This window comes from Plectropomus leopardus, chromosome 9 (assembly GCF_026936395.1).
Source record: "Plectropomus leopardus strain MGB_pleo_1.0 chromosome 9, ASM2693639v1, whole genome shotgun sequence".
NCBI lineage: Eukaryota > Metazoa > Chordata > Actinopteri > Perciformes > Serranidae > Plectropomus > Plectropomus leopardus.
In genome coordinates this window covers 4698123-4724111 of record NC_142184.1, presented here as the reverse complement: position 1 = coordinate 4724111, position 25989 = coordinate 4698123, and the positions used below count along the sequence as shown (strand labels likewise).

Below are 25989 nucleotides of genomic sequence, written 5' to 3'. Positions count from 1 at the left end.
TGTACAAGCAATTGTGTACACCAATTGCACATGGAGGATAATTTGCACTTGGGAAATAAATATTTGTCCAAAATAGCGCTGAATGTTCACAAGGGAAAAAACAAATTAATTATAGTTATACTATATCATAATAATAACATAATACTTAATTACTGTAACTAGTCAGACTGCATTTAACCACTGTTTATAAAGGTGTCGTCCACTCTTTGTTTTGGTTGTTTTTAATGACACCTGGCGGACGTCAGAGGAACTGCACGGACGTCACTCCCCGGTGTGACGTATGTTCCTGTGACGCGCAGAAATTTTAAACTCTCGTCCTTCTCAGTGATGGCGGCTTCGTTTCGTTCTCTCCCTGCAAGCTGTAACAACAAATGGTACTACACCCGGCAGCAGATCGACAACAGCCCATCTCGGCGAGCGGGACTTGATCCGGACAAGGAGCTGTCCTACCGACAACAGGCGGCCAACCTGCTGCAGGACATGGGACAGCGGCTCAATGTGTATCTTTTGTCGGGGACACTGGCGTCTCACCAGCCAGCGTTAGCCTGCCAGCTAGCCGAGTTTAGCTTCTCCTGAAGCCGGTTTCTACCGGGCGAGAGGCCGCTGTTTGTTATCGTGTTTACCTCGAAGGCTTTTGGTTCGTTTGTGTGTTTTTTCAGTCAGTTTCACGCGGTGGTTTGTGGTTTTTTCCACGATAACGGTAGCTCGCTAACGGCGTCTGAGGCTAAAACCGGGGCCACGGAGGCCTGTGTGGTCGGCGGGCCTTCAGGACGTTAGCGTTAGCTTTGCCTCCAACTGTGGAGAAATTGTGAAGCTGAAGTGTTGTAGCGATCTATTAAAAGGTTGTTTTTGTAGTTTGTGTTAATTATAGTTCAGATTTTGTTATCTAGAGTCAACCCTTTTTCTGTTGTACCTTAAAAAACAACTGCTTCCGGTAACATCTGCCTGTGTGAAGCTAGCCGGGGCTCCAGCTTTGTTGTCCTGTTGTCACTGATGTGATACTGAGTTTATAAGTAACGTTATTTAGCAAAATTAAAGCTGCAGTTATGTTTTTTCACACGTAGACCAATGACCCCGGTCATATCTACGATATAAAATCAATACATGTTTTGTTATTGTCTTATTTTGGGCTCCACTTGCCAAAATTTGGTTGTATTTTGATATTGTCTTGTATTACACCACACTCAGAAATCCTGTGTTTACTTTTTTAATTCCAAAAGTTTACCCGATACAGGAGTTTCAAAGTAACCATGGCTAGAAAGCTGTATCATACTTAACTTGTTTTGTTTGGGGGCCACTTTTGCAAAATGTCAGGAGGCCAGGGGCCAATCACAGCAGCCCCATACTTTCTTTTATAAGGATATTTTTGGACGTTTCTGAGGTTATAGGATGTTGCTTGAATTTTAGGACATTTCTAGGTGTTAGGATATTTTCGGATGTTTCTCGGAGTTAAGAACATTTTTAGAATTTAAGGATATTTTTGGATGTTTGTAGTATGTTAGGACATTATTAGGATTCTAGGATAATTTTGGATGTCTCTTGGATTTAAGAATGTTTCTCGGATTTAGGACGTTTCTAGGATTTTTGGCTCTGTCTCAGATTTCAGAATGTTTGTAGGATTTTAGGACATTTCTAGGAATTTTTAATGTGTCAAGGATTTTCTGATGTTTCTATGATTTAAGGACATTTCTAAGATCTCGGGGTGTTTTGATTTTAGGACATTTGGGGTTTAACTAGGACCTCTGTGGCACTTTTTTTTTTATCAAAGAGCTTTATTTTGATGCTGTTTTATGCACTCTGACACCTTATGCATACTTAACTTCAAAAACAATTCCCAGCGTGAATCACGTTATTTTTAGTGTGAATTAAAAAATTGTCGTGTGCCACCTGGCACCCTGCTGGGGGCCAGATTTGGCTTGCAGGTTTTAAGTTGAGTATCACTTCTGCATTGCATGCAGTTGCGTCTTTGAATCTTACAAACAAAGCATTTTTTTATGCATCCGTCCTTAAGAGAGAAAAGAAAAGATCTACAAGTACTGTTTGTTTCATTTTCCTTAACCGGCATGTATCAGGTCCCAACTCACAATAAATACAGCCATCGTGTATATGCATCGATTCTACATGGTCCAGTCTTTCACCAGATTCCACAGAAATGTAAGTGTCACCTTCACTTCCAAATACGGCTGTAAATACCTGCGTTCAATCAACTCATGAGCTTTTTTTTGTTTTCCTCTCACCAGGTTATTTCCCCTGCCGCACTCTTCCTCGCCGCAAAGGTCGAGGAGCAGCCCCGAAAGCTGGAACATGTTATCAAGGTGGCCCATGCATGCCTCAATCCTCAGGATCCTTCCCCAGATGTGCGCAGTGATGTAAGTCTTTGGTTTCAGTCAAAATCGCCTGCAAATTGTGCTCTGTCTCCTCCTGCAATACTACGGCACAAAATAAATGTAATATTTCATCAGTAGATAATGTGAGGATTTTTTTATTGTTTTATTTATTTTGCAGAATGTTATATGGTCGTTCAGATTCGACAGTTTGGGAGTAAACTTTGCTTTGTGGCAGCACTTTGCCTTTAAATTAAGAGAGGGAAAAGCGCTGAAAATTAAAAATATATGTATGATTTCTTTTCTTTAATAACATTTAAATATATAATTGTAATAATTATAAATATATTTTTCTCAGTTTTTGTTATTTTCTTGTTACTCTCCCCCTTTTTCACAACTAATTTTTGAGGTAGCGTCCTTTTATTAATTTCTTGCAGTCTGTGGGACATTTCTTGCCAAGTTGGTTATGACCATTATTCGCTATGTTTTTGTAAGAAATCAAACCAATTTTCTTAGTTTTCAAACGATTGAATAGCTTGTGAGAGGCCTCTGAATAGAGGAAAACTGATGTCTCGTCAGGTTTTTCAGGGTTATGCTTGTGAATTTTATGTTGCTTGAATTCGTGATACCGACTATCACAGTTTTGTTCTGATGCTCTTATATGTGTTGTATTTTATGTGAACGGCCGCTTGAGTTTTGTTCTTTATTCTTGTTTTTCACGCTGCATTTAAACCGGGTGCAGTTTCTTTTCGAGGCGTTTCGTTTTGAGCTACTTCAGGTGTCGTTCCTTCTTTGTACATGGGTCAAGAAAGCAAAAGACAAAAATGCGTCCCGGTGTCTTTGTAGGTTTTCATTCGGCCAGCTCATGTGATGTTTAGCAACTGTGAAACAAACGCGTCTGTGCTCACTGTGTCTCCATACTTATCTGTGAGGCTTCGTCAGCTCTTCATGAAAGGTGGGTTTGCTGTGTTTGGAAAGGCCTCTCAGTGAGTAACGTGCCTGTCCTCTCAACCTCAGGCCTACCTGCAACAAGCCCAAGACCTGGTCATTCTTGAGAGCATAATACTCCAGACCTTGGGTAAGTTGGGAAGGAAGAACTGGGTTCCTTCATTTCCCTCCAGAAAAGATTAAAAAGAAAAAGTGCTAACTTGTTTCACTTTTGTCCACAGAAAGCAGTTAGCAGCACAGGAGAGCGACACTCACGCTTCATATTAGCGGCTTTTACTCACTGTTGTGTTACTGTGTTTCACTTTTGTTTCCCTTATGTCCATAACTTTTTACATTTTTCTCTTCTTTCTCATCTACATATTTTTAAGTTACTTGTTTGAGGACGAATCGTTGCATCATGAACAATGACTTTTATATAATTGGCTTAATCCTTTTTTTTTTTTTACATTTTTAAGCTTCTAGGCAGTGAAAGAAGATAACAGCGGCTTTGGTTTAAAGTAGGGCTCGACAGATTATCAGCCTGGCCGATTTTTGCGACCAAGATTTTGGATTTTGCTGATGATCTGTATCGGTATTTTAGTAAGAGAGTAAGTAAGAAGAAAGTGTCAGCATGGGAGGAACTTTTTTTAAAAGTCAAGTGAAATTTTAAATAAAAAAATAAAATTAAAAAAATATGTTTTTTAAAGAGTTGCTGGGAATTTCCTCTATATGATGATAAACGTTTCAGTTTTGATTGAATATTTGTTGTAGGCATTCAAACAAAGTTTTGTGTTGGAGTTTGATATATTCAAAATTCTAAATATTGACCAAAATATATTCATTTCTATTGTAAATGCATATTCATTATCGGTCTCATTACCTACTTCTAATATGTATCGGTATTGACTCTGAAAAACCAATATCAGTCGACCCCTAGTTTTTATTTATTTTTTATAACGAGATTCAGTGTCGTGCATCAAAGATTGGAAATTACTCAAAAATGTCACATTCATCTGTTGTTTTCACGCCATCCAGGATGTTATTGGAAGATCCCGTGAAAAGTGATATTCATCATCATGTGTTTGCTATAACCATGTTCATTTTCTGTTTTTCAGAGACTTGAGTAATTGAATTAAATCTACATGTTGTATATGTTAATTTGACGTTTTTACTTACCGAGCTGTCTCTTTTTGTCCCTTTTTTTTTGATTACAGCGTTTGAAATCACCATCGACCATCCACATACTCATGTCGTCAAGTGCACGCAGCTCGTCAGAGGTGAGCATCAACTCTTCAATTTTGCAAAGATCTGTTTGCACATCTCCGCATGAGAGGAAGTTTGCTAGCTAAATTGCCTACTTGCAGGTTTTAAGTGTGTTTCTTTGTTCTATTGTTGTTCCAGCGAGTAAGGATCTGGCTCAAACGTCATACTTCATGGCCACTAACAGGTATATTCACAGTTCACTGTAAAACCTGAGACTATTTCTGTGTGGCGCTGTGTGTTTTCATATCATTTGCATTGCGTACAATCCTCTAACTCAACATGTCTGCTCTCTCTCTCTACTCTCTTTTTTTCTGTTTCTGTTTTTTCTGGCCTTCTGGGATGTATCCTGCCACGTAGTCTGCACTTGACCACATTCTGCCTGCAGTATAGTCCGCCGGTTGTGGCCTGCGTGTGCATCCATCTCGCCTGCAAATGGTCCAACTGGGAGATTCCCGTGTCCACAGACGGCAAACACTGGTGGGAGTATGTTGATCCCACCGTGACCCTCGAGTTGCTGGATGGTACGTGCTGTAAATGAACTGGTAGAAGCATGAGAAATATGTCTGAAAGGGATCTACGCGTCATACATCAATTTAGCTGCATTTTTACTGCGTGTTACAGCACAGCTTTGCTTATTTTATTTATTTATTTATTTAAATGTTTATTTAAAAGGTACACTGCATATTAATGAACATTGTTAAAAATACAAATGTAAATATGCAGGACTGCTAAATTACATCCATAGCCCCTGGGCAGGTAACCGACAATAGAAACTAAGAAAGAAGGAAAAAACAATACAACAGTTCATACAGAGGACAAAAGCGCAGAAACGGAAGCAATGCTAACTGTCTGGCATGAAGTGCTGCTATTTTTATTATTATAATTATTATATAAATTATTAATTTTGCAAATAAAAAATTAAAGTTTTGGTGCCCTACTCGAATAATACATTTTATTTATTTATTTATTTATTTTCAGTTGAACTGATATAATATCCTGTATTAAAAGTGACTGAAATAAGAAACTTGACAGATGCTGACAAATTTTACCCTGGGACTTAATTTACAGTTTTAAAAAAGGTTCTTAATACATTCAAATGATGTTATCACAATATTTAACATGTTGTAAATCGTTTAAAATCAGATGACTGTTGTAATGTGAATTAAGTATTGGGATTATGTGATATCGTGGGGCCTGAGGTGATGCCCACCTCCACTAAACAGAGAGAAAGACCTGCTCGATAAAGTGAGTGCAGTCGAGTCGCACCATGCAGTGGAAATGTGACATTACTCCGTTTAAATTATTTAACTTTCTCTTGCTGCTCCTGCCGTCACTTTTTTTTTAATCTTCTTTCAGAGCTCACACACGAGTTTCTGCAGATATTGGAGAAAACGCCCAGCCGGTTGAAACGGATTCGCAACTGGAAGGTACAGATTGTTTCTCCCGCTGCTCATTTGTGACCTGCAGCTAAGACGTCCTGCAGTGTGTGGACATTTTTTTGTTGACTGACTTCACTGTGGTTGTTTCTCGGTTCCCAGGCCGGAGGCCAGACACCGAAAGCTAAGCCAAAAGTCCAGGAGGAGGGCGACCAGAGGGACACCATGATGAGCATGATCTCTATGGCTTCATCAGAGAGCACCGTGGCAGGCTTGATGAGCCTCTCCGCTCCGCCGTCCGCCTCCTCTTCCTCATCATCCGTCGGTGACAAGGACAGGGTCGCGTCTGGCAGCGCTGCGACTTGGAGTGGAAAAGGTCAGGCTGGATCAGAGCAGCAGCAGCAGCAGCAACAACAACCGCAGCCCAACAACGAGGTTCACGCTCCAGCTAAGGTGTCGCTGAGTGAGTACCGGGCCAAGAACGCAGACGTCCTGGCTGCTCAGAAGAGGAAGCTGGAGAACATGGAGGCCAGCGTGAAGAGGGACTACGCCAACGCCGCCCAGGCTCTCATCGGTCAACAGCAGAGGAAGGAGAAGCAACAGCATCATCACCAGCAGTCCAGCTCCTCCTCCTCTGACATGTCCAACCCGTCGCCCATTATCCTGAAAATCCCCTTAGAGAAGGAGAGGCACGAGAGGACCTCTCTGAAAATGCGCTTCCCCCTTGCTGGGGGAGGAGGCAGCGGGCACAGCGGCAGCGCCCGCGGCCAAGAACAGGACATTAAAGTCAGAATACGAGTGCCTGAGAAGCAAAGGGGGAGTTCGGGAGAGGAGGGCAAGAGCAGGGACAAGCACAGGGAACGCTCGAACCACCACCACCACCATCACCACCACCACCACCATTCCTCCTCCAGCAGTGCCTCTCTCTCCTCCTCACACAAACACTCATCTAGCTCTAGCGGGGCTGTAGGAAGCAGCAAAAAGGTCCCCAGCGACTCCTCTAGAACGAGCTCTTCATCTTCTTCTGCTTCTCGTAAGAGGACGCACTCCCAAGATCCCACGGCGGGTGCTCACCCTCCCTCTAAAGTCAGCAAATCATCGAGGAACCCCTACCAGTTACCGTCCCTGTCTTCCTCCTCGGGGCAGGCTCTGGGTCACGGCCCTGACATTCTCCCCGCCCTGGGCCTCCCCCACCACCAGGGGAGCTATCCGCACTCCAAAGGCGACAAAACGGACACTAACGGGCACGGTGCAGCAGGCGGGGCCCAGTCGAACGAGTACCAGGACACTTTTGAAATGCTGAACTCACTTCTGAGCGCACAGGGGGTCCAGCCGTCCCAGCCGTCCATGTTTGACTACAGATCCCAGTACGGGGAATATCGGTACAGTGGTGGCTCCAGAGGGAGCAACCCCAGACCCCCCCCCCTCCCCCCCGAACCGCCTCCCCCACTGCCGCCGCTACCCAAATAAATTCCTAATCAGGAGATGTATTATGTATATTGTACTTGACATCATGAACATCCATCTTGTTACATAAAGTATTGTTTTTGTTTTTGTTTTTGTTTTTGTTTTTTTTAAAGAATCGCCCAGCTTTTTTTTTATCTGCCTCCGTGTGACAGCAGCAAAATGTACCAGTGGGATAAAACTTTTTCCTTTTTACACTTGTGGGGCAATAATGATGAGAAGCTTCAAAAGCTTGCAAAATATGTGAGACATTTTAAAAAAAAATACACAAAAGTGTATATAATATTTTTGTTCTTTTGTTTAACTCAAATGAAATGTGATGATGGGACCTGGTATTTTTAGAAATCACTGTTTTGGAGGAACTCGTTGTCTAGAAATCATGAGGAAGCTAAAAGATCTCCATCGCGTACCTGTTAGGTCTTCTTACTGATTGTCTTTTTATAATGTTTTGATAGTATGTTATTTATTAATTGAATGCTTTTAAAAGAAAAAACAGTCCCCTTTTCTACCTTTTTTAAGGTTTCCCCTCTTTGTTCTTTTCAGGCGGAGGGATATTTCTTCATCAAAACTGTACAGGCTAGTTTGAGAGTGCATGTCTCCAAAGCCATCTTTTCAATATTTTTCTTTTTTCTTTATATTTTCCCCCCTTTTTTTAACAGCCATAACCTAAAAAAATAGGCGATTGCCCACCCCTGGTGTTTATTTTCCTTTATTATTTGGTAAACTTGTACAAAGACTGTAAAGTGTTTAAAACAAACATGAGATATTTTTTACATTTTGTTATGAAAAATTGCAAAAAAAGGTGTAAATTAAAGAAGCTCGTACCTTCTTTTTTGTTTTTAGATTTTGAGTGATGCAGTCATTGTTTTAAATGGTTGTAAGATATTCATATTCAGTTCTCTGATGATTACACTAATGGTTAAAGTTCATACCAAGGATACACGTCTATGGTTTATCAAAGGGTTCAAACATATCTCCATGGTATGGTCACAATGAAGGAATTACCAACTTTTTTAAAAAAAACAACGGAAGAAAAAAATCCCTCTAGAGGAGAAATGTGAGTTTTTAATCCTGTCATGTAATTTGTCACTTGTTTATTAGTTTTCTCTGGAGGGTGAGTCTGTTTTTATGGTGATCACTGTTAAAAATGACAAAATGAGCAGAATGAATAAAACATTTTAAGTGGCGTTGGCATCAGCAGCGCCCTGAAACTGTGCCGGAAAAAAAACATGTTTTTCTTTGTGGTGACCATATCGAGCACAGTCTACAATTACAGTTTTCACAATACACTATATCAAAGACTTATTAAACGCCATCTGTCTGTTTTTTTATGGTCGTCTTTCATTTATGAATTTTCCTTTTGGGGTGTTTTAAAAATGTGTGAACCACAGTGTACGCCTGTCAAATCATGCTGGTCTGTTTTAATCATGTTAAAGCCGTCTTTTGACTTTCGAAATCAACAGTTTGATTGTTTATAATCCATCAACAAGCCATGATTCATCCAAAATGTTTGCTCGTGTTCTTTTATTTTGTGTAAATCGTGCACGGCAAGCAGGTTATCGACATACCTCCACGACAGGGTCATGAGCATGAAGCATAATACTCTATAATTCATTTGAATTGATGATAAACTTGTGTTTGATCAAAGCGGGAAGCCCTTTGTTGGCACGAGAATCGGGTATCATCTGTACATTTAATACATACTAAGATTTATGTGGTTTTGATTGTATAGTGTTACTGCTTTTTACCTGCTTTCTTTTGTCAGTTTGTAATCAAAAACCTCTTATAGGCAGTCCACGGTAATGCAGTACAACAAATCATCAGCCATACAATTGTAAAATATTTTTGTTCCCTTGATTATATGGAAGATAAGCTGAACAGAGTACAGCTCTTTGCTCAGGCAGCAGAGGTTTTATTCAACTTTTATTGGTTGTAACAGGGAAACAGTAAATGCACTGAATATTTATCTCAGTAGGTTTGCCTACGATGCAATTGACAAAGTGTTACATGTATAATGGTTAGGCTGTTAGAATAGTTGTCCAATATATTGCCATTTTTTGGAAAATTGTTTATTTGATCTGGACAAATCCTCCAATTTGAAGTATTAACTTTTTGCTGTGAGAAAGTCATAAAAAAACGGACATGCAATTCAAAATAAAACCCATCTGTGCGAAAAATGGAAGACACTCATGCAACCTAACAATGCAAAGTCACATAGCTACAATAAGTTTCATGTTTTTTCATGTCTTGGTGTTTTAGTGACACTCAGGTCTGGAAATTTTTGGGATCTTTTTGTTTTGTTTTGTTTTCAGTTAAAATGTTATATGTGAACACTGTTCTTTTTGATATAATGTGGTTGCTTTATTCTCAATTAAAGTCAATAAATATTTTAAGAAAAAGCTTGCTGCATTGCATTTTTTTTTAAAAACTTCACTGTTGCAGGATTGGGGTTTTTTTATGGTTTTTATGTTTTTGATTTTTTTACTTAATTGAAAAACTGCACATTTGTAACAAAAGTGTAAGTTAACCATATTAAAGTATATGGGCATGAGTCTAAGTAGATGATGAAAGGGAAAAAAAAGCATTTGTCTGCCAAAATAAATCAGGAAAAAATCAAATATTTAACAGAAAATGAAGATACAAAGTATGAGTAGTACAAATTTCGGGGGAAAATAATATAAATTATTTTTCAGTCTGTTATTTGTACATATCAACACAGATAAGCAGCTCATTTGCGTACATTTTATGGATGTGTGTGTGTGTGTGTGTATAAGTACATAGTATCGCTCCTGGTTTGGGATTGCTGCAGGATTGTGGGTGGAAAGAAAGTGTTCCGTTGATGCCACTTTGATTGGCAGCTAGATTGACCAATGAGATACTTGAAGCTCTGGCCAATCAGAGCTCGGGGTGGGCGGGCTCAGCCTGTGTCTGCAGTGGCAGTTATCGAGCAGGAAAACCTACGTAGTGTGCTGCTGAAGCTAAACCAGGTCGGACCGCTGTCAAAAAGGTAAGCAAATACAAGGCAAAAATGCGGATTTGCACACCTTCTGACATGGAGGTATTTGGATAATATTAAGGAAGAAGGCTGCGCTTTGCCATTATTCCGCAAAACCGTCTTTTTAGCCGTAAATTGTGAAAGTAGCCGTTAGCTAGTGTTAGCAACTGCTAAACAAAGATGGCGACGCCATAACTGAAAGAGTGACGCAGTGAAGAGAGGCGGGCTGAAGCTCGCTGTGGCGCCCGGTTAGACTTCTTAAAGGCAGAGAAAAGTACTTTTGTTCTCCTTAAATCTGCAATAAACATTTTAAATTCTTTATTTAAGTGCGTCTTTGATTGTTTTGGTGTTTATGACCGTTATGCATGTTAATACTTGATATTAACCCGTAACAAAGTTGATAGTCGTATGATTTGACAACCACCTGACCTGACACCGCCCTCTTTAACGTTATTTACCATGAACAACATTAATTTTAATTCAGATTAAATCAACTTTTGATAGCATGGCTTTCATCTGTGTAAATTCATAAACTCGTGAGTTGTGTTTGCATCCAGCGTGTGTAAATTCAGCATAACGTTGCCTAACATCTTTGACCGTTGGACCCACTTTGTGATTAAAGGGCTAATAAAATCTCTAAAATGTGTGCATCATCCACAGTGACATTTCTTTGTGATCTGAACAGATTTAGCCCAAAATTTACTTGCAATATGCAGGTAGTAGAATATACTTCATATTATACTACCGATTATCTTTTTGACTACTAAAAGCCAGGTAATAACATCACGTGTTGCTGTGTCAAGGGTTTCTGTGGATCTTCAAAAAGTCTGAAAAGGCATTGAATTTATCCTAAAATAAGACCTTAAGTAGTAATAAATGCCTTTAATCAATCTTTTGAAAAGTCTCAAAAATGTTTAGTATTTTTCTTTTTAAAAAAAAACAAAAAACCAAACTCTTTTTTAAAAGAAAAAAAAACCAAATGTCTCGTGCAGCACCAAAGGGTCATGATTTGGGTCACAATAAATATGTTGGCAAAATTGCCCTCATACCTAAGAAATTTAAATTTTTTTCTTCAGTATTTGTTACTGTAAAAGTTGTGTTATTTACAATTCGAGTGGCATTTAAAAGTCTTAAATTTAACCTGCCTTAACCTATATGAACTTTGTGTGTCTGACTAAAGATTTTCTGTTTAACGTCACTAAAATCACCAGTTCCTAATGATTAGGGAACAAATTTAAAGAGCTCTATCTTCAGGATATTTGACTGCTTTGCTCAAAAAATATTAGGGAATGATGCTGATTTCCAGAATAGTTGCAGATTTCATTTTCTGTCATAAAACGGCTACTTTTTTGATCTCTGGTACATAGTGGCGTTCAAGTGTTTGTATTTCATATCTTGATTCATTGCGGTTGTAGATATTCATTGCAAATACTCACACTTGATAATTTAGAATAAGAAAGTGCTTTTCTTAAAATAAACAAAATTGTTAATCAACAACTAAATACGTCATTAGAGATAAAGTCAATTAACTTGTTTCTTCTCTATAATTATTTTACAGACTTGCAATGAACCGGATACGAATCCACGTTTTGCCTTCGAGTCGGAACCGGGTGACCCAGACACCCCGTCCTCAGGAGCCACAGGCCTGCTCCTTTACACAGCGACCGTGCTCTCAGCCCCGCCTGGAAGGCCTCGAGTTCTGCATCAAACACATTTTGGAGGACAAAAACGCCCCATACAAGCAGTGCAGCTACGTCTCTGCCAAGAACGGCAAGCGTTGCCCCAATGCTGCACCAAAAGTGGAGAGGAAAGATGGGTGAGTGGAGGTCCAAATTTTATTCTAACATGCTGGGACTCATCTTTATTAACTGTAAGTCACAACATGGAAGACACAAACACTGGACACCTAATAACAAGCAGTATATTCATCCATGCATCTGGATCGATATATTGATTCAGTGAGCAACAATCATGTATCATCGATACAGAGTGTAAACATTGATCCATATCATCCTCTTTTGGATGCAACTTTATTTTGAAATTCTGTGTCACTGTCATGCAGCGTCAGGCAGATGATGACAAGCAGACAAAAGAAAGATGATGAGGAGAACGTTGTTTACTCAGGAATAAATCATCAGTGTGGGAATGTTTTGTTTTCAGGGAAACTGCAAATCAACAGACAGAGCATATGTCATATGTAAACAAAAGCCGTACTCAGGAAAATGCCACGTCCCTGCTGGGGCATCTCACTCTGCTAATTTTACAGCAACACAGCAAAATTAGCTGCTCAGTTTCAAAATGTTTGGCTGAAAAAAAATGTGCATACAGACTGAACTTCGTCCATGCTGTTCTGTTGTGAGACACAGTGACATAATCAGTGGTGTGTAAGAGAAAGCATAAATAATACATGTACACTGGTTAAGTTATGAGTAGAGGAAAAGCTGGTTGTTAAGCTAATTTATGCAGTGTAAAATGCCATTGGCTTATGCCAATAACGCTTGCATGTTGTATATGTGGGGGAAACATGACTTACAAAAGACTGTCGTTTTGTCTGTTAACCTCGACAGTTATTGTTGAGCTGTGTTTTATAATTTTGTTAAGTGATCTTGTTGTTTATCCATCTTTGATGGCTGCTGGGAGAAGTATGCCTTCAGGGTTCAAGTAAGAAATCCCTGAAGTTGAAGAGAAAAGATCCTGGTCTGAATTAAAAAGAATAAACCAGTTTTAATTATTTAGATGTTGTTGTTTTAAATTTTGTGGCCAAAAGCAAAAGAAAGGGGTGGCAGCTTCTTCTGTGACCGACTGTGTTGAATGAGCATGTTATATCGGCTTATATCAATCGCAGGCCTCTAAATCAAATCAAAATCGTATTATAGACTTTGTGATATTAGTAAATATCATAACGATGTCCGAAAAATCAATATAATATCTTATCATGATGAAACTAGAGATTTACACCCCTTTTAATAACAAATCCAAGAATCTTTCTGACATCTTTTCAATCACTCTGTCTGTTTCTCAGAGTCACATTCTGTGCAGAGCATGCTCGCAGGAACGCCATGGCCCTCCGAGCTCAGATGAGAAAGGCAACGGCCGGTCCGTCCCCAGAGTCCCTGTTGTCCCAGCTTAGTGGATACAACCGAGCAGAGACGCACAGCATCGACGGAGGCCGCTCTGAAGCTAGCCGTATTCTTGGTAAATGTCTCTTTCAGATTTCTATATTATGGCGAGGGGAAATTAATTTGTTCAGTTTTCCTTTCACAGTTCATTTTAATGTTGAATATGATTTTAAAGATTAATAACACTTTGTCTGGACAGATGAGGACAGTTTGAGTGAGGAGGAGCAGGGTCCGTTAGTCCTGGACCAGACATGGAGAGGAGACCCTGACAGTGAGGCTGACAGCGTCGACAGCGATCACGAGGATCCTCTAAAGTAAGCTGAATTATCTTACCATCTCGCACGTTTTTTTTTTATCTTTCAGTATTCTGCTGGATTTAGATTTTTCTGTGAATCTTATTCATTGGATGTTTGATCAGAAATACATTAATTTACTGCAGTAATCGATAGCTTTGAAACATTTCATACTACAAAAGAATTCTTAGGTTTTGAGTATGTAGTGTTTACACTGGCAAAGTAACAAAATGAAGTATAACAATTAAAAAAAACCTAAACAAGTTGCTGCATCTCAAGAGGTTTATCCTGAGACTTTCTAAAACTGCAGTTATTGATGTCCAGAGGCACATATTGTATTATTTCCTGTTTGTATAAAATGGTTAATCATGTTTCCTTGTACTGTAGTGCAAAAACGACATATAATGACAATGACACTAATAATAATAATAGTGATACATACTTTATGTTGTGAAATGGTCAGAATCCAAGACTGTGGAGTTGAACTGTTGGAAGCCAGTTTAAAAAGTTGTTAAGAACTGTGACATGATCCTTTACTTGTGATTTTAACCATGAATAAATATATATATATATGTTTCTTTGTAAATGTCAGACATGCAGGGGTGTACACAGCAGAGGAGGTGGCACTCATCACACGAGAAAAACTCATCCGGCTTCAGTCCCTCTACATCGACCAGTTCAAACGCCTGCAGCACCTGCTTAAGGAGAAAAAGCGCAGATACCTGCACAACCGCAAAGTGGAGCATGAAACTCTCGGTAAACATATAACTAATGGGTTACCAATTACTCACGTTTTACTCTGTTAACTGCCTGTTCATCTGTTCTTTGTAGCAAATGACCCCCACACCCTTTTATGTTGATGGCCTCACAGCCCTGAGCGTTATCTGTATTTGTTTATGTTGCTGTTAGGGAGCAGTCTGCTGACGGGGCCCGAAGGTCTGTCCATGAAGGAGAGGGAGAACCTGAAGAAGCTCAAAGCGCTGCGCCGATATCGTCGTCGGTACGGTGTGGAAGCCCTGCTGCACCGACAGCTCAGGGAGAGGAGGCAGGCTGTGACAGAAGGAGCGCCTCAGGTGCGACCCCATCACAGTAGAAAGTAGTAAAACTAGTAAGCATTTAGGACTTAAAACAACTGTTAAAGGGTCAGTTCACCAAATCACAAAAAATGGTTTTCCTTACTGCCAGTGCTACAGCCATGAAAATAGTTTCAGGTTTACAGCAAGTGGTTGTACTAAAGGGAATTATATTTATGCTTTTTGTACTTTGGATAATTAAAGATGTCACTTTGAACAGTATCGGGGTTACCACTCAGGTTCAATCATGGACCAGTGTTTTTAGTTTGGTTGATTTGACAGTCCGGGCGGAAACAAAGACCTATGTGTCAATGTTTGTCTTCAGTTTTTTTCAGTGCAGGTCACAAACGAGGTCTACACACACTGTAGGCTCCAAATAAATAGTTTGTCTCTTTTCAGGCCTTGCAGGTCTTGCACATGGAAATGTTGCCTTATATGAAAAGGGAAATGAACTATTTCTTTGGAGCCTATTATTGCAGACCTCTTTTGTGAGCTACGCTGAAGAATTTTTTGTCTTGCACCTGAGTATTTGCGTACACTTGGTTCTTCTTCTTATGTCTTTTTAAAATAATTAATTTAAGAATATATTGGTTTATAAAAATGTTTGTTTTAGGATGGTATCCAACAGCTTACATCATGTTTCTCACAAGGGCTAACAACAGTTAGAGATACTACTCTATGCTCATTTGGGGGAGAAAATAAGGCTGATATTCTGTGATGTTGACGATGTCGCTGATAGTAACATCTGATAACATGAAATCATTCAGCTTTCATCAGTGGCCAGGCCCAGAGCTTGCTGTTTTTTATATCACTGCCCACTTCATTACCAAATTCACCAAAACACTCTTTGTGGAGAGAGATGATGCTGTGTGTTTTGTGTTCTCATTGATGTTGTGAGTTCTGTCCGCCTCCACGCTGTCGCTGTAAAGGCAGATTTCTGAAGCTGATATCTCAAAACCTATTTACATGGTGACATACTAAAAGAGGGGAGATTTTTTTGGTAATTTGATGAACTGACTCTTTATATAGCAAACCAAACCGTGGTTTTATATAAATTCAGAGTGCTGGAGCACAGAACAGAAACACTGATGATGTTGAGCCTACAAGGATGTTCCTCATGTTTTGTTTGACTACATGAAATCTCCTTTTAATTTCCCAAACGAGAACATTGTCTTTATCGTTTAACATGATGCATAACACATAATGTATGTGGGCCGTTAAGAGTTAACAGAGCCGTGTGTAGGATTTGGGGACATCTATTGGTGAAGCTGGGGATTGCAACCAACTGAGCTCCCCTCTGCTCACCTCAATGCTCACACGTACGTTGGACTTCACATAATGTGAAAACTGTAGAAACATGGCAGACTGTGGAGTAAGATCTGCTGATTGTATAGCACCTTTCACTCAAGAAATGCAGCACGTGCTTTACAACAAAAAAATAATACGCACCAGGTGCTTCACATGAAAAGACATAAAAGACATAATAAAACCTGTAAAAATATGACAAGATCAGAATAGAATGTACAGTTGCATAACATGAGATAGGAAAAAACATTGAGACAGTATTAATGAAAATAAAGGAAAAAAATTGAGGAAAATAGAACAATTAAGTAGATGTGAAGGGCTCATTCTAGGCTGACAAAAACACATCAATTCTTGGTTTAAGGGGATTATTTACTCATAAAAAACATAATTAGAAATATTATATTCTAAATCTGCCAATAGATCCCCTAAATCCTGCACACTGGTCCTTTAAATCAGTTGCATCCTTAATTATGTTGATTTTTATCATAAATCGGAGGTAATTCGTACAGTTGGTTTTGAGATTATGATCAACATAACTGAGTGCAGCTGAATGGATTAAAGATTTGAAAACTCATCACGAGGCACATCAGACTCTCAAAAGTAACACTAATAATTGATTTATTATTTTTTTATAAGCTCTGACCATGTTGTGGTATCCAGGAACGATCATGTTTTAAAGGATAGTTATATTAATAAAGGGAACACTGCTTTGATTTTGTTGACTGTGTCTATAACTGATTTCCTCTTTTATAGCCACACACAAGAACAGTGCATGAGAAGTGCATCGCCTTTGTGGAGGGAACCCGATGTACCAACCCCTGCCTGCCCATGACCCGGCACTGCGTCTCACGTATCCTCAATCACGTTTACGGCATGTTTGACCACAATAGTGTGGATGTGTTTACACAGAAGAAACTGCAGATGCTTTTTCCTGTATTTACTGAATCACGGTGTTTACATTCAAACGTGTCCTTTACATTAACAAACTAACTGCTGTTCTCTGCTCATCCTCACCTCGGCCCCGATCAAGACCAGCAGCTTGCAGTAGCTGCTGGTTTCAAAGGGAGCCTACATCAACTCCTTCCTGTGGTCTGTTGATTTTTCCCAGAGTTATAACGGGGCTAATCTGTTCAGTTGGAAGGTACAAAATCCCCTCCAAACCTGCCTTCATTTTCATCCCAAATCACTGAGGGGAGGGTCATGTAGGGTTGCAGCAGTATGTGACTTCACAGTAAACGGCATTATGCAATTATCAATCATTCATAATTTATTCGATACACAGAATAATACATGGTACAATTACAGTGAAATGAAGTAACTCCCATCAGCTCCTTTATCTTATGCGCTGTAATTTATTCCTTTTTTTTTGTTTCCCCCCCATCTTTTTCCATCCTCGGAAATTCCATGTTTTTTTTGTTAAGATAAATATTATTATTGATAACAATGATCCTTAACAGAATGAAAACAGAAGAGTTTGTTTTCGTTGAAAAATTGCTGTATCATAAGTGAAATATAAGACCATTTTTTCAGCAAAAAAAGACAACGTTGTGCAGGTGAGATTACAAAAAAAACCTTCAGGCTCTCCTCACTACTTTAAATGTAATTTGCCATCTTTTTCTGTCTGTTTCGATAATTAAGGTAAATGATACCAGATATGATGTTTGTCATAATGCCTGGCCGTGTTTCTTATGTTTTTTTTTTTTGTTTTTTTTTTTTTTAAAAAAACAAAAAAAATCTACGTGTAAAAAAAAAAAAAAAAAAAAAAGAAACCCCAAGTAAATAACCCCCATACAAAAGTAAACAAACAAGCAAACAAAGGGTCAATGAACAAACATAAAGTAAGCAACGTCAATCACTTAAAAAATAAAAATGTCTAAAAAGTCTGACATGCAGTCATTGATTAAAGGAGATAAGCACAGACAGGTGAGATTTTCCACCTGGTTCCATTTCTTCAGTACGTTAGATAAGTAAATAAGTAAGTAAATGTTTACATACTACAGTATACCTTAAAATCAGCATACCGCTGCAACTCTAGTGTCAACATGATTTAGAAAAAAGTTTTCTCTTTATCAGCTAACAACAAAACAGTTTTATCGCAAGTACTTAACTTTGTGTACTTATACAGTAATTGCCTTTTTATTTTGACGGTGATTAAACTGTGTCCTGCACTGTTACATTATGAACAAGCTGTACAAACCATGAGTCACTAATTTGTTGTATGAAACCACTCGGGCGTATCATTTATACTCGAGCTTTTTGCAGCTGCACACTAAGTAGCCTTATGTAGAGAAATAATAACAATAGGATTATTTTCATAAGAATAATTGTAGTACTCGCAATAATACTAATTGGGCGACTTGTGGGTTTGGAGTTTCCCATTTTTCACCATGTCCACTGTTCTGCATTTGGGTTTTGGTTTCATTTTTCAGAACAGGAGCCGTTTTCGGTTTGACTCTTGTGTTTTTCCGCACAGAGGGCATGTTTCCTTGACAACCAAACACTCAGACATCTTCCAGGACAGCAATCAAGTGCTTTTCAAAATGTGTCCAGGCATGAAAGACATCCCATGTGAACGCACCGTGCACATGGGTCAGTCTGACGATCCCCGCTGCCCGCTTCACCTCACCCTGCCTCCCCCCATGTACCAGCCTGAGCAGGAGCCGCCGCCACAGGAGCAGATCACCCCTGCAAGCAGAGACATGTATCTGAGTGCGGCAGAGCTTCAGCCCACAGAGAGCCTTCCTCTAGAGTTCAGTGATGTACGTAGAAATGATGCTCACCTATCGCTGTCCCCTGATGTGTACGGATTGTATTAATTATGTCATGTTCAAAACTTATCGTTAGATAAGATTTCCGGTGGTTTAGGGTGCTTTCACAACTACTGTAACTTCTTCGGTGCGGTTCAAACTACCTCTGGTGTATTTTTCTGTGTGGTTTGTTCTTGTCCAAGCTGGTAAACTTGAGTTTTCCCGCTGGTGCAGTTTCTGTTAAGAGGGAGAAAATTTAAAGTGAACCAAGATGCATTAGTAAAAACCACGTGAGCATGATCCCTCCACTCATAGGTAAGAGGAAGAAAACATGGTCCTGTCTTCCTAAATATTAAGAAGCAAAGTTCCTCATTGCCTGTCCAGATCAGACGCTACCGGAGCTGTTTAGCTTAAACTTGCAGAGCACAGCTTGTAGTTTGGTCAGATCACTTTCTCACTACAAAATAACAGCTGCATTTGTTTGTGACTGAACTGAGGCTAAAAATTCCCAACTGACCATCAGCCCAAAAACTGGCTATTACTGACGTATTTGCAGTATATGCTGTGGTTTCAGCTAGGGCAGGGCGATAAATCTATTATATGGATTAATGCAAATTTGTGGTTTAGGACGATTTTTAAAATAAAAATCTAGATTTTCTTTTTAACTTCCTCTGCAGCTCTCTCTGGGCTTCTGTGGTTCATGGTGGGCTGCGCACTCCTCCTGCGCTTACCTCCTAAAGATACACACACAGCAAGTGTTAATGACAATGACGAGTACAGAATGCAGTACTGATTCGTAGCCCTCTATATTTTTCAGTTAGCTTTTTTGTTTTTTACTGCTAAAATCAAAGCAAAACTTGTTTTGGTTCATTTCTTTGTCATTTGTAGTTTGTTTTTAAGAGAAAAAAATCAATTAAAATCATAAATTGAGATTTTATTTTTAGGTCATATCGCCCAGCTCTAGCTTCTCTTAGCTTTTTTTTAGTCTAATTAATGAGTAAAATATACTCAGAAAATGTCAAGAAAGAAAATATTATTAATCCTTTTTTTCCAAACAGAAAAAAAACGAGCGTCCGTCTGCTCAGCAGCTCTCACTCGTTCTTCGGAGGCAAACCATTAAATTAAAAAAATAAAATGTCTAAAATCACTCCAGAAAACAATCACTGATGTGCTCACCTGATGCATTTGTCCATTCACCCAACCCTCGCTTAAATCTGTACAGATGAAACAAAACAAAAGCAAAACCAACCAGAGTCTGATTCAACCGGACTGAACAACGAAGGTTTGAAAACACCCTAAATCTGCTGCAGACTAAACAACCACACCGAGTCCTCTTGAAAAAGAGGATCTCGGTCTGCTGTGTGATTGTGGATATGTGATTTTTAGCATGAATTCAAAAGCTAAACTACTATTAAATTCTTCAAATGCTTGTGAATTGTCAAGAGTGATCTATATATTTATGAAATATCCCTCTGTAATCATGTTAACATGAGAGTGCAGCGCTGATGATGCAGGACAACGGTCACAAAAACTGGCAGAAGCTGTTGGTTCAGTTGTGTAAAGTCAGTGATAACACAAAGCAGACCAGAACTATAAAAGACAAATATATGACCTGAACTAAATAAGACAAATTACAGGTGTGAAAGCACCCTCGAAATACTGAGACAGGCATCGATGGGAGAAGGAAAGGTCAGATGACGTGTTCAGTTTAGAGGTTATTTTCGACTGTGATCCAGCCACTGAGGGAATAAGATTTAGCTGTAATGTTGTTACTCCAATAAATGTCCAGTTTATAGATGATCAAAACTTAAGAATTTTGCAGCTCAGTTGCTGTTTCAGTTTTGTACAATGTTATTTAAAAAATATAAACACAAAACTGGGAATAAATGACAGCTGGGTCACAAGTTTGGTCAATAAGCAAAAAAAACACCTCATTATCACATTTTCATCAATTATCCCAAAACAGAGACGCTCCACCTGGTGGTCGGAGGTGTAAACACAAAACAAAAATACATACAACTTAAAATGGCTCCTACAAGTTTTATATTAAGATTTAGATTTCATCCTGTCACACAGGACCTGGATGTGGAAGGGGACGGTATGCAGGGTCCTCCGTCCCCCCTACAGTTTGACACGGCCCTGGCCCTGGAGGACCAGACCATCAGAGCCATCGCCGAGGCCCCGATGGACATCCTGACTGGTGAAGACCCAGACCAGGTGGACCTGGACGCCTCGGGACAGGAGCTCTCAGAAAGAGACGTGGATGCCATCATGCATGACCAGGTTAACTCTCAGTCAGGGTCATCTTGAGTCGTTCTTGTCAATGATGACGCCCATACGCTGTGCGGCTAAAAACAACACTACAATGGCTTTGTATGTAATGTATGGGTCTAATAAAATCTTGGTCACAATCCGTGTCAGTACAACATCAATTTCAAGGCGTGTCAGATTGTGCATTGGTTGGCAGTTGAATCGTAGCGCTATGATCAGGTTTCCCGTAGATCCTAAAAAAAGTCTTAAAAGGCATTGAATTTATTAATCTAAAAATAAGGCCTTAATTGGTATTAAACTGACTGAAATCATTCCAACAAAAATCTTCAAAATGCTCAAAAATGGTAAGTGTGATTTCTTGAATCCTTTTTTTCCAATGCTGCGTTGTAAAATCTCAAAGTAATTAGTATCATCTCTTATTTTATGTTAAATAATTTAATGAATTCCTTTTCTTAAACTTGTTATGACAGACACCCGAGCGGTGGAAACCAACGTGCAGATTGAGAAACAAAATCATCCAGAAAACAGGCCAGAGATGCCAAATATTTCCCGCTTCAGTTGGTAAACTAAATAGATAACCTTGATAAAGTGTTCATTGTCTTCCGTGTGCTCCGCTCTAAAAGGACTTAGTTCTCCAACATTTCATGTAGATAATCTAATTCTTTCACTTGACCAAAAAAATTTTAATTAATTTAATTTAATTATATCAATTTAATTAATATTTGGGCAAAATAAAATTGTCCTTGCTCAGTTTTGGTTTTTAGAAAATTGTCTTAAACTTAAAAATAAAAGTTTAAAAAAGGCTTAAATCTAATTTGCTTTAAGCTGTGGGAACCGTGGCTGTGATTTAAATGAGAAAAAAGGATCAACTTAAAGGATAAGTTCACATTTTTGTTACATTTTCCAGAAAAACACACATATATATGGAAGTATACTGAAACAGTTTTTCTTCAGGGTTTGTACTGGCATGAAAACTTTGAAAGTCATGAAATTGGCAAATAGCAATTTCAATTCAATAAAGTCACTTAAATTGTCCCCAAGGTCAATTTACACATAACTCACACATCATAAACAGATTAAGTGCATTGCTGTTGACAAACCCTAATGCTGTGAGTTCTGAAGCGTAGATGAGTTTCAGTTGCTAAATTTCCAGGTCTAGAAAAGTTTTGGAAAATTAAATATACCCTGATAGTTTTGGAAAAGTCATGAAGTTCTGCTTCACAAACCTGTGTGTTTAAGGACTGTCGAAAATTTGAAAATCCAGCGATAATTTCTGTTTTTACATTTCCTGGCTATGATAAATGGTAGCATTTTTCTCGATTTTTAATGAAAACATCACAAAAAAAGAAAGAAAGAAAAATGCCCAACATTTTTTCAAGGAAAACAAAACAAACAGCCGTTTAACGTCCCTCCTCAGTGCTGAAAAAATATTTGACGTGCCTCCCCCTTTTTGCACCAACCCTCCCCTATTTAAATAACAAACCCTCCCTAATATATAATTAAATATCCGCTTTTAATCCTGTTATGAATTCATTTTTTAAATTAATAGAACTGATAAGGAGCATCGATGGTCATTTCAGAGAAGGTATGCCCTTTAAAATTTGCCTCAAAGTCGTGGAAAAGTCCTTAATTTATTGTTAAAGATGTGCAAAAACACTCTTAAAATATTACTTTATGGGGATTTGTTCCTTAAATTTGATAGGACAGATAGTGTGAAAGGGGGAGGGAGAGAGGGGATGACATGCAACAAAGGGCTAAGGGCGGAATCGAACCAGCAGCTGCTGCAACCTTTTGTACATGGGAAGCCCCTTTTTCCCACTTTTTTAGCTCAGGAACAAAGGGCAGAGTTTTACACACGTTTATTTATTTATGGCGACCCGCCACAATCAAAAGATCTAGTGACATGTTTTGATTTTATGTTTTTGGAGCTCATTAGGAGTGCATTGCACCACACTGTCGGAGTGTATTCTGGGCACAGATGGAGCAGTAAAGCACCGAGCACAGTGTGTTCATTGTGCTGGGTCTAAAAGTTTGCTTTCACATCTCCCTTTAGCAGCTGCTCCTCTCATCCACTGATCTAATCAGCTCTGGCTGGATCAAGTTTCGCCTTCGCTGCATTCACGAACCCACAAAAACATTCACAAACCCACTAAAACAACAAACAACCGAATTTAGAGAGGGGACACACAGCATTCATGCCAGCAACATTCGCTGCTATTTATTTCCTCGCCTGCGCCGCCTAAAGAGAAACCCAGCGGCTCGTCACAGCCACTCTGGGGGGGAGCCTTGATCAGGCATTACAGAATCCGTTAATATGTTCACAACGTATAAACAGCGTGAGGTCTGTGTGAAATAAACAGCTGGAGATTAAGCTTCGCTAATTGCACCAGAGGGAAAGACTTGGAGTGTGAAAAAATGTGGGGATTCCTGTGATGTCCCAGAATAGATAAAAAGATACTCTATAAAACACTTTTGATATATTTATTTTGCTAATGAGACAGTCGGTACTTTGAATTAAAAAACCCATGTGCAGAGACGCCCTCACAGGGGCGTAAATTAACAACGGCGTAAACTATCAAAGATAGATACATCATTTCTTGTTTTCATTGGTATTCATGTCATATGTAGATATGCAGTAATTATTGTTGGGTGGTATGTTTGATAATATTGTCCAATGTCAGGGCCTTATATGATAATATAATAATATTAATATTAATAATAATAAAAATAAATTGTATTTATATTGCACTGTACACTTAAAAATCATAAAAAATCTTAAAATAATAAAATAAGAACAATAAAATAAGAACAATAAATAAATTGATGGAAAAAAAAATACAACACAGAAAAAAAATGTGACTCAGTGTAGTTTGGATGCAAAATCTGTCAGTATGACTCATCATAATTTCGTGCACCGGGGCCCTTCGTAACTACCTCACGCCACTGACCCTTCATCCTCAGAAATACTTCAGTACATCCTGAAGGGGCGGCTCACCCCAAAAATCAAAAATACACATTTTTTTGTAGGTTTAGTTCTCTTTATCAGTCTACATTGTTCTGGTGTGAGTTAATGATTGTTGGAAACATCGTTCATGGACGGCCTTCTTTCCGGTATACTGGAACTGGATGATGCTCAAATCAGCAAAAAATGAATTTGAAAAACTCAACAGCAATGTATCTTTCCAGAAATCATGACCCGGTTACTCAAAATAATCCACAGGTCTTGTTGTGTGTAGCTTCATGTAGGAACTGAAGTGAACCCGCCAACTGTATCACCGAGCGGAAACACTGCGGTTGAGTTTTTTTAAAAAATAATTTTTGGGGGCACTTTGAGCATCACAAGCTGAGTGTTGTCTAGTTCCATTATATTGGAGAGAAGACAAATATCTCCACGGCCGATGTCTCCAACACTCAGTAACTCACACCAAAACTATCTCGACTGAAAATAGGACTACAGGTAAGAGAAAATGTGTGTTTTTGATTTCGGGGTGAACTGTCCCTTTAAAACTGGAGGCTATAATAAACAGTTTGGGTGTAGCAGCAGTCACATTGTGGGATTTTGGTGCTAAATTTTAACCGTGTGTGTACTGTGTGAACAAACTTTAAAGCAAGAAAAAAAAACAACTAAAAAAGTCAAACAAAAATGTACATTTTTTTAAAATCAAAATCAAAAATCAATAAGGAGCAGTAATTTGTTTTTCAAAGATGATTTTTTTGGGCTTTTATTGCCTTTAATGTGCAGGACAGCTTGAGTGTGAAAGGGGGAAAGAGAGAGGGGGCAACATGCAGCAAATGGCCAAGGCCGGAATCGAACCCACAGCTGCTGCGGCAAGGCTGTGGTGCTGCTCTGTCCACTGATCCACCAGGCACCCTGACAGCAGTCATTTTTTTTGTGATGCCACATTCTTGTTCTCTGTGTTAACTTAAAAGTAGGAATTTCAGTTTCCATGGCATCATCTCAAATGATCAAAGCTGCGGCTGAAAATAACGCCTTTTTTTTTAGCCAAAACAAAAGAACAGGAAATATTCTGTCCTCCTAACTTCCTGTTCTTCCACCTAGGTGGCGTCAGAAGTAGTCGGAGGGGAAGAAGAAGAAGAAGACGTCGACTCTGCTGCAGCTGATGCTCCCAGATGAACAACCTCTGCAGCATTTAAAGAACGTGTTTCTCCTCCTCAGAGAGCGAAGTTAAGGTCAGACGAACACTCACAGCAGTCGATCACTCAGCGTATTCATTCCTCTGATGTTTGTCATGTTTCTGTATTTATTTAGGGTTTTTTCTGGGTTCAATTGCCATAAAAATTGTGCCGTAAATTAAAAACAGAAACTCGCCTTTAATCCAAAAATAAACAGTTTTATTTTGAATTTAGTGATTTTCACAGAGTATTTAAAGTGTGCAGAGAATATTTTAAGACACATAAAAAATAACTATAACAAATATATATGCAGATTATTAAAAGGTGTGTAAAGAACCTTTCACACTGCCTGTTCAAGGCGGGAATATGGCAGCGCCACCACAGTAAGACCTCCGACTTCTCTGTGTTTTATTTCCCATGAAGTAACAAAAGGACTCAAAGACAAATGTATAAAGTTTTAAAAGTCGATAGAGGCTCTGTTTATTTGATATTGCAAACTCTGTGAGTAATAAATATATATTAAATTGAGAAGTTAGTTACATTGGATCTCAAAAATTAGATTAGATTTTTAAAAGTTGGTCAATATAAATGTACTTACATCCTCAGCAATTCAAATGTTTGAAATGCTTCGATCAAATTAAATTAGAAATGTTTTTTTCTTATGAACAGTATGAATAGACTATGCTTCACTGGAAAAC

At 38.9% G+C, this 25989-nt stretch overlaps 3 protein-coding genes across 5 annotated transcripts in view; all 3 read left to right on the top strand.

Moving 5' to 3' along the window:
* The first annotated feature begins 293 nt into the window (after positions 1–293).
* ccnt1 (cyclin T1) lies at positions 294–9753 on the top strand. 2 transcript variants are annotated; one of them, XM_088081741.1, is made up of 9 exons: positions 294–500; positions 2073–2154; positions 2241–2369; positions 3342–3402; positions 4466–4528; positions 4653–4698; positions 4872–5035; positions 5871–5941; positions 6053–9753. In XM_088081741.1, the coding sequence occupies exons 1-9, from the start codon at positions 328–330 to the stop codon at positions 7358–7360; spliced, it is 2097 nt and encodes a 698-aa protein (XP_087937867.1). In that variant the 5' UTR covers positions 294–327; the 3' UTR covers positions 7361–9753. The 2 variants fall into 2 exon arrangements, with proteins under 2 accessions (XP_087937867.1, XP_087937866.1); XM_088081740.1 differs by having other exon boundaries at positions 4644–4698.
* Positions 9754–10228: 475 nt separating this feature from the next.
* Positions 10229–25348, top strand: kansl2 (KAT8 regulatory NSL complex subunit 2). Of its 2 annotated transcripts, none has more exons than XM_088081739.1 (10): positions 10229–10361; positions 11908–12165; positions 13372–13544; positions 13668–13782; positions 14354–14517; positions 14671–14834; positions 16893–16989; positions 18645–18898; positions 20963–21169; positions 25218–25348. In XM_088081739.1, the coding sequence occupies exons 2-10, from the start codon at positions 11915–11917 to the stop codon at positions 25290–25292; spliced, it is 1500 nt and encodes a 499-aa protein (XP_087937865.1). In that variant the 5' UTR covers positions 10229–10361; positions 11908–11914; the 3' UTR covers positions 25293–25348. The 2 variants fall into 2 exon arrangements, with proteins under 2 accessions (XP_087937865.1, XP_042347281.2); XM_042491347.2 differs by lacking the exon at positions 25218–25348 and adding an exon at positions 21628–21750.
* The window catches only part of nckap5l (NCK-associated protein 5-like), a 61378-nt gene continuing 60709 nt past the window's right edge, over positions 25321–25989 (top strand). The window contains exon 1 of the mRNA XM_088081738.1: positions 25321–25348. The gene's annotated coding sequence lies outside the window, so the exon portion shown is untranslated. The remainder of the gene's footprint in view (positions 25349–25989) is intronic.

What these genes read in the sequence shown, in the direction of transcription:
- kansl2 (XM_042491347.2), top strand. Translation starts at nt 11,915, where the DNA reads ATGAACCGGATACGAATCCACGTTTTGCCTTCGAGTCGGAACCGGGTG. An exon ending in AAAGTGGAGAGGAAAGATGG is followed by an intron (nt 12,166 to 13,371) that starts GTGAGTGGAGGT and finishes TCTGTTTCTCAG; the next exon opens with AGTCACATTCTGTGCAGAGC. An exon ending in AGTGGAGCATGAAACTCTCG is followed by an intron (nt 14,518 to 14,670) that starts GTAAACATATAA and finishes TGTTGCTGTTAG; the next exon opens with GGAGCAGTCTGCTGACGGGG.
- ccnt1 (XM_088081740.1), top strand. Translation starts at nt 328, where the DNA reads ATGGCGGCTTCGTTTCGTTCTCTCCCTGCAAGCTGTAACAACAAATGG. An exon ending in TCACCAGATTCCACAGAAAT is followed by an intron (nt 2,155 to 2,240) that starts GTAAGTGTCACC and finishes TCCTCTCACCAG; the next exon opens with GTTATTTCCCCTGCCGCACT. An exon ending in CCCCAGATGTGCGCAGTGAT is followed by an intron (nt 2,370 to 3,341) that starts GTAAGTCTTTGG and finishes TCTCAACCTCAG; the next exon opens with GCCTACCTGCAACAAGCCCA.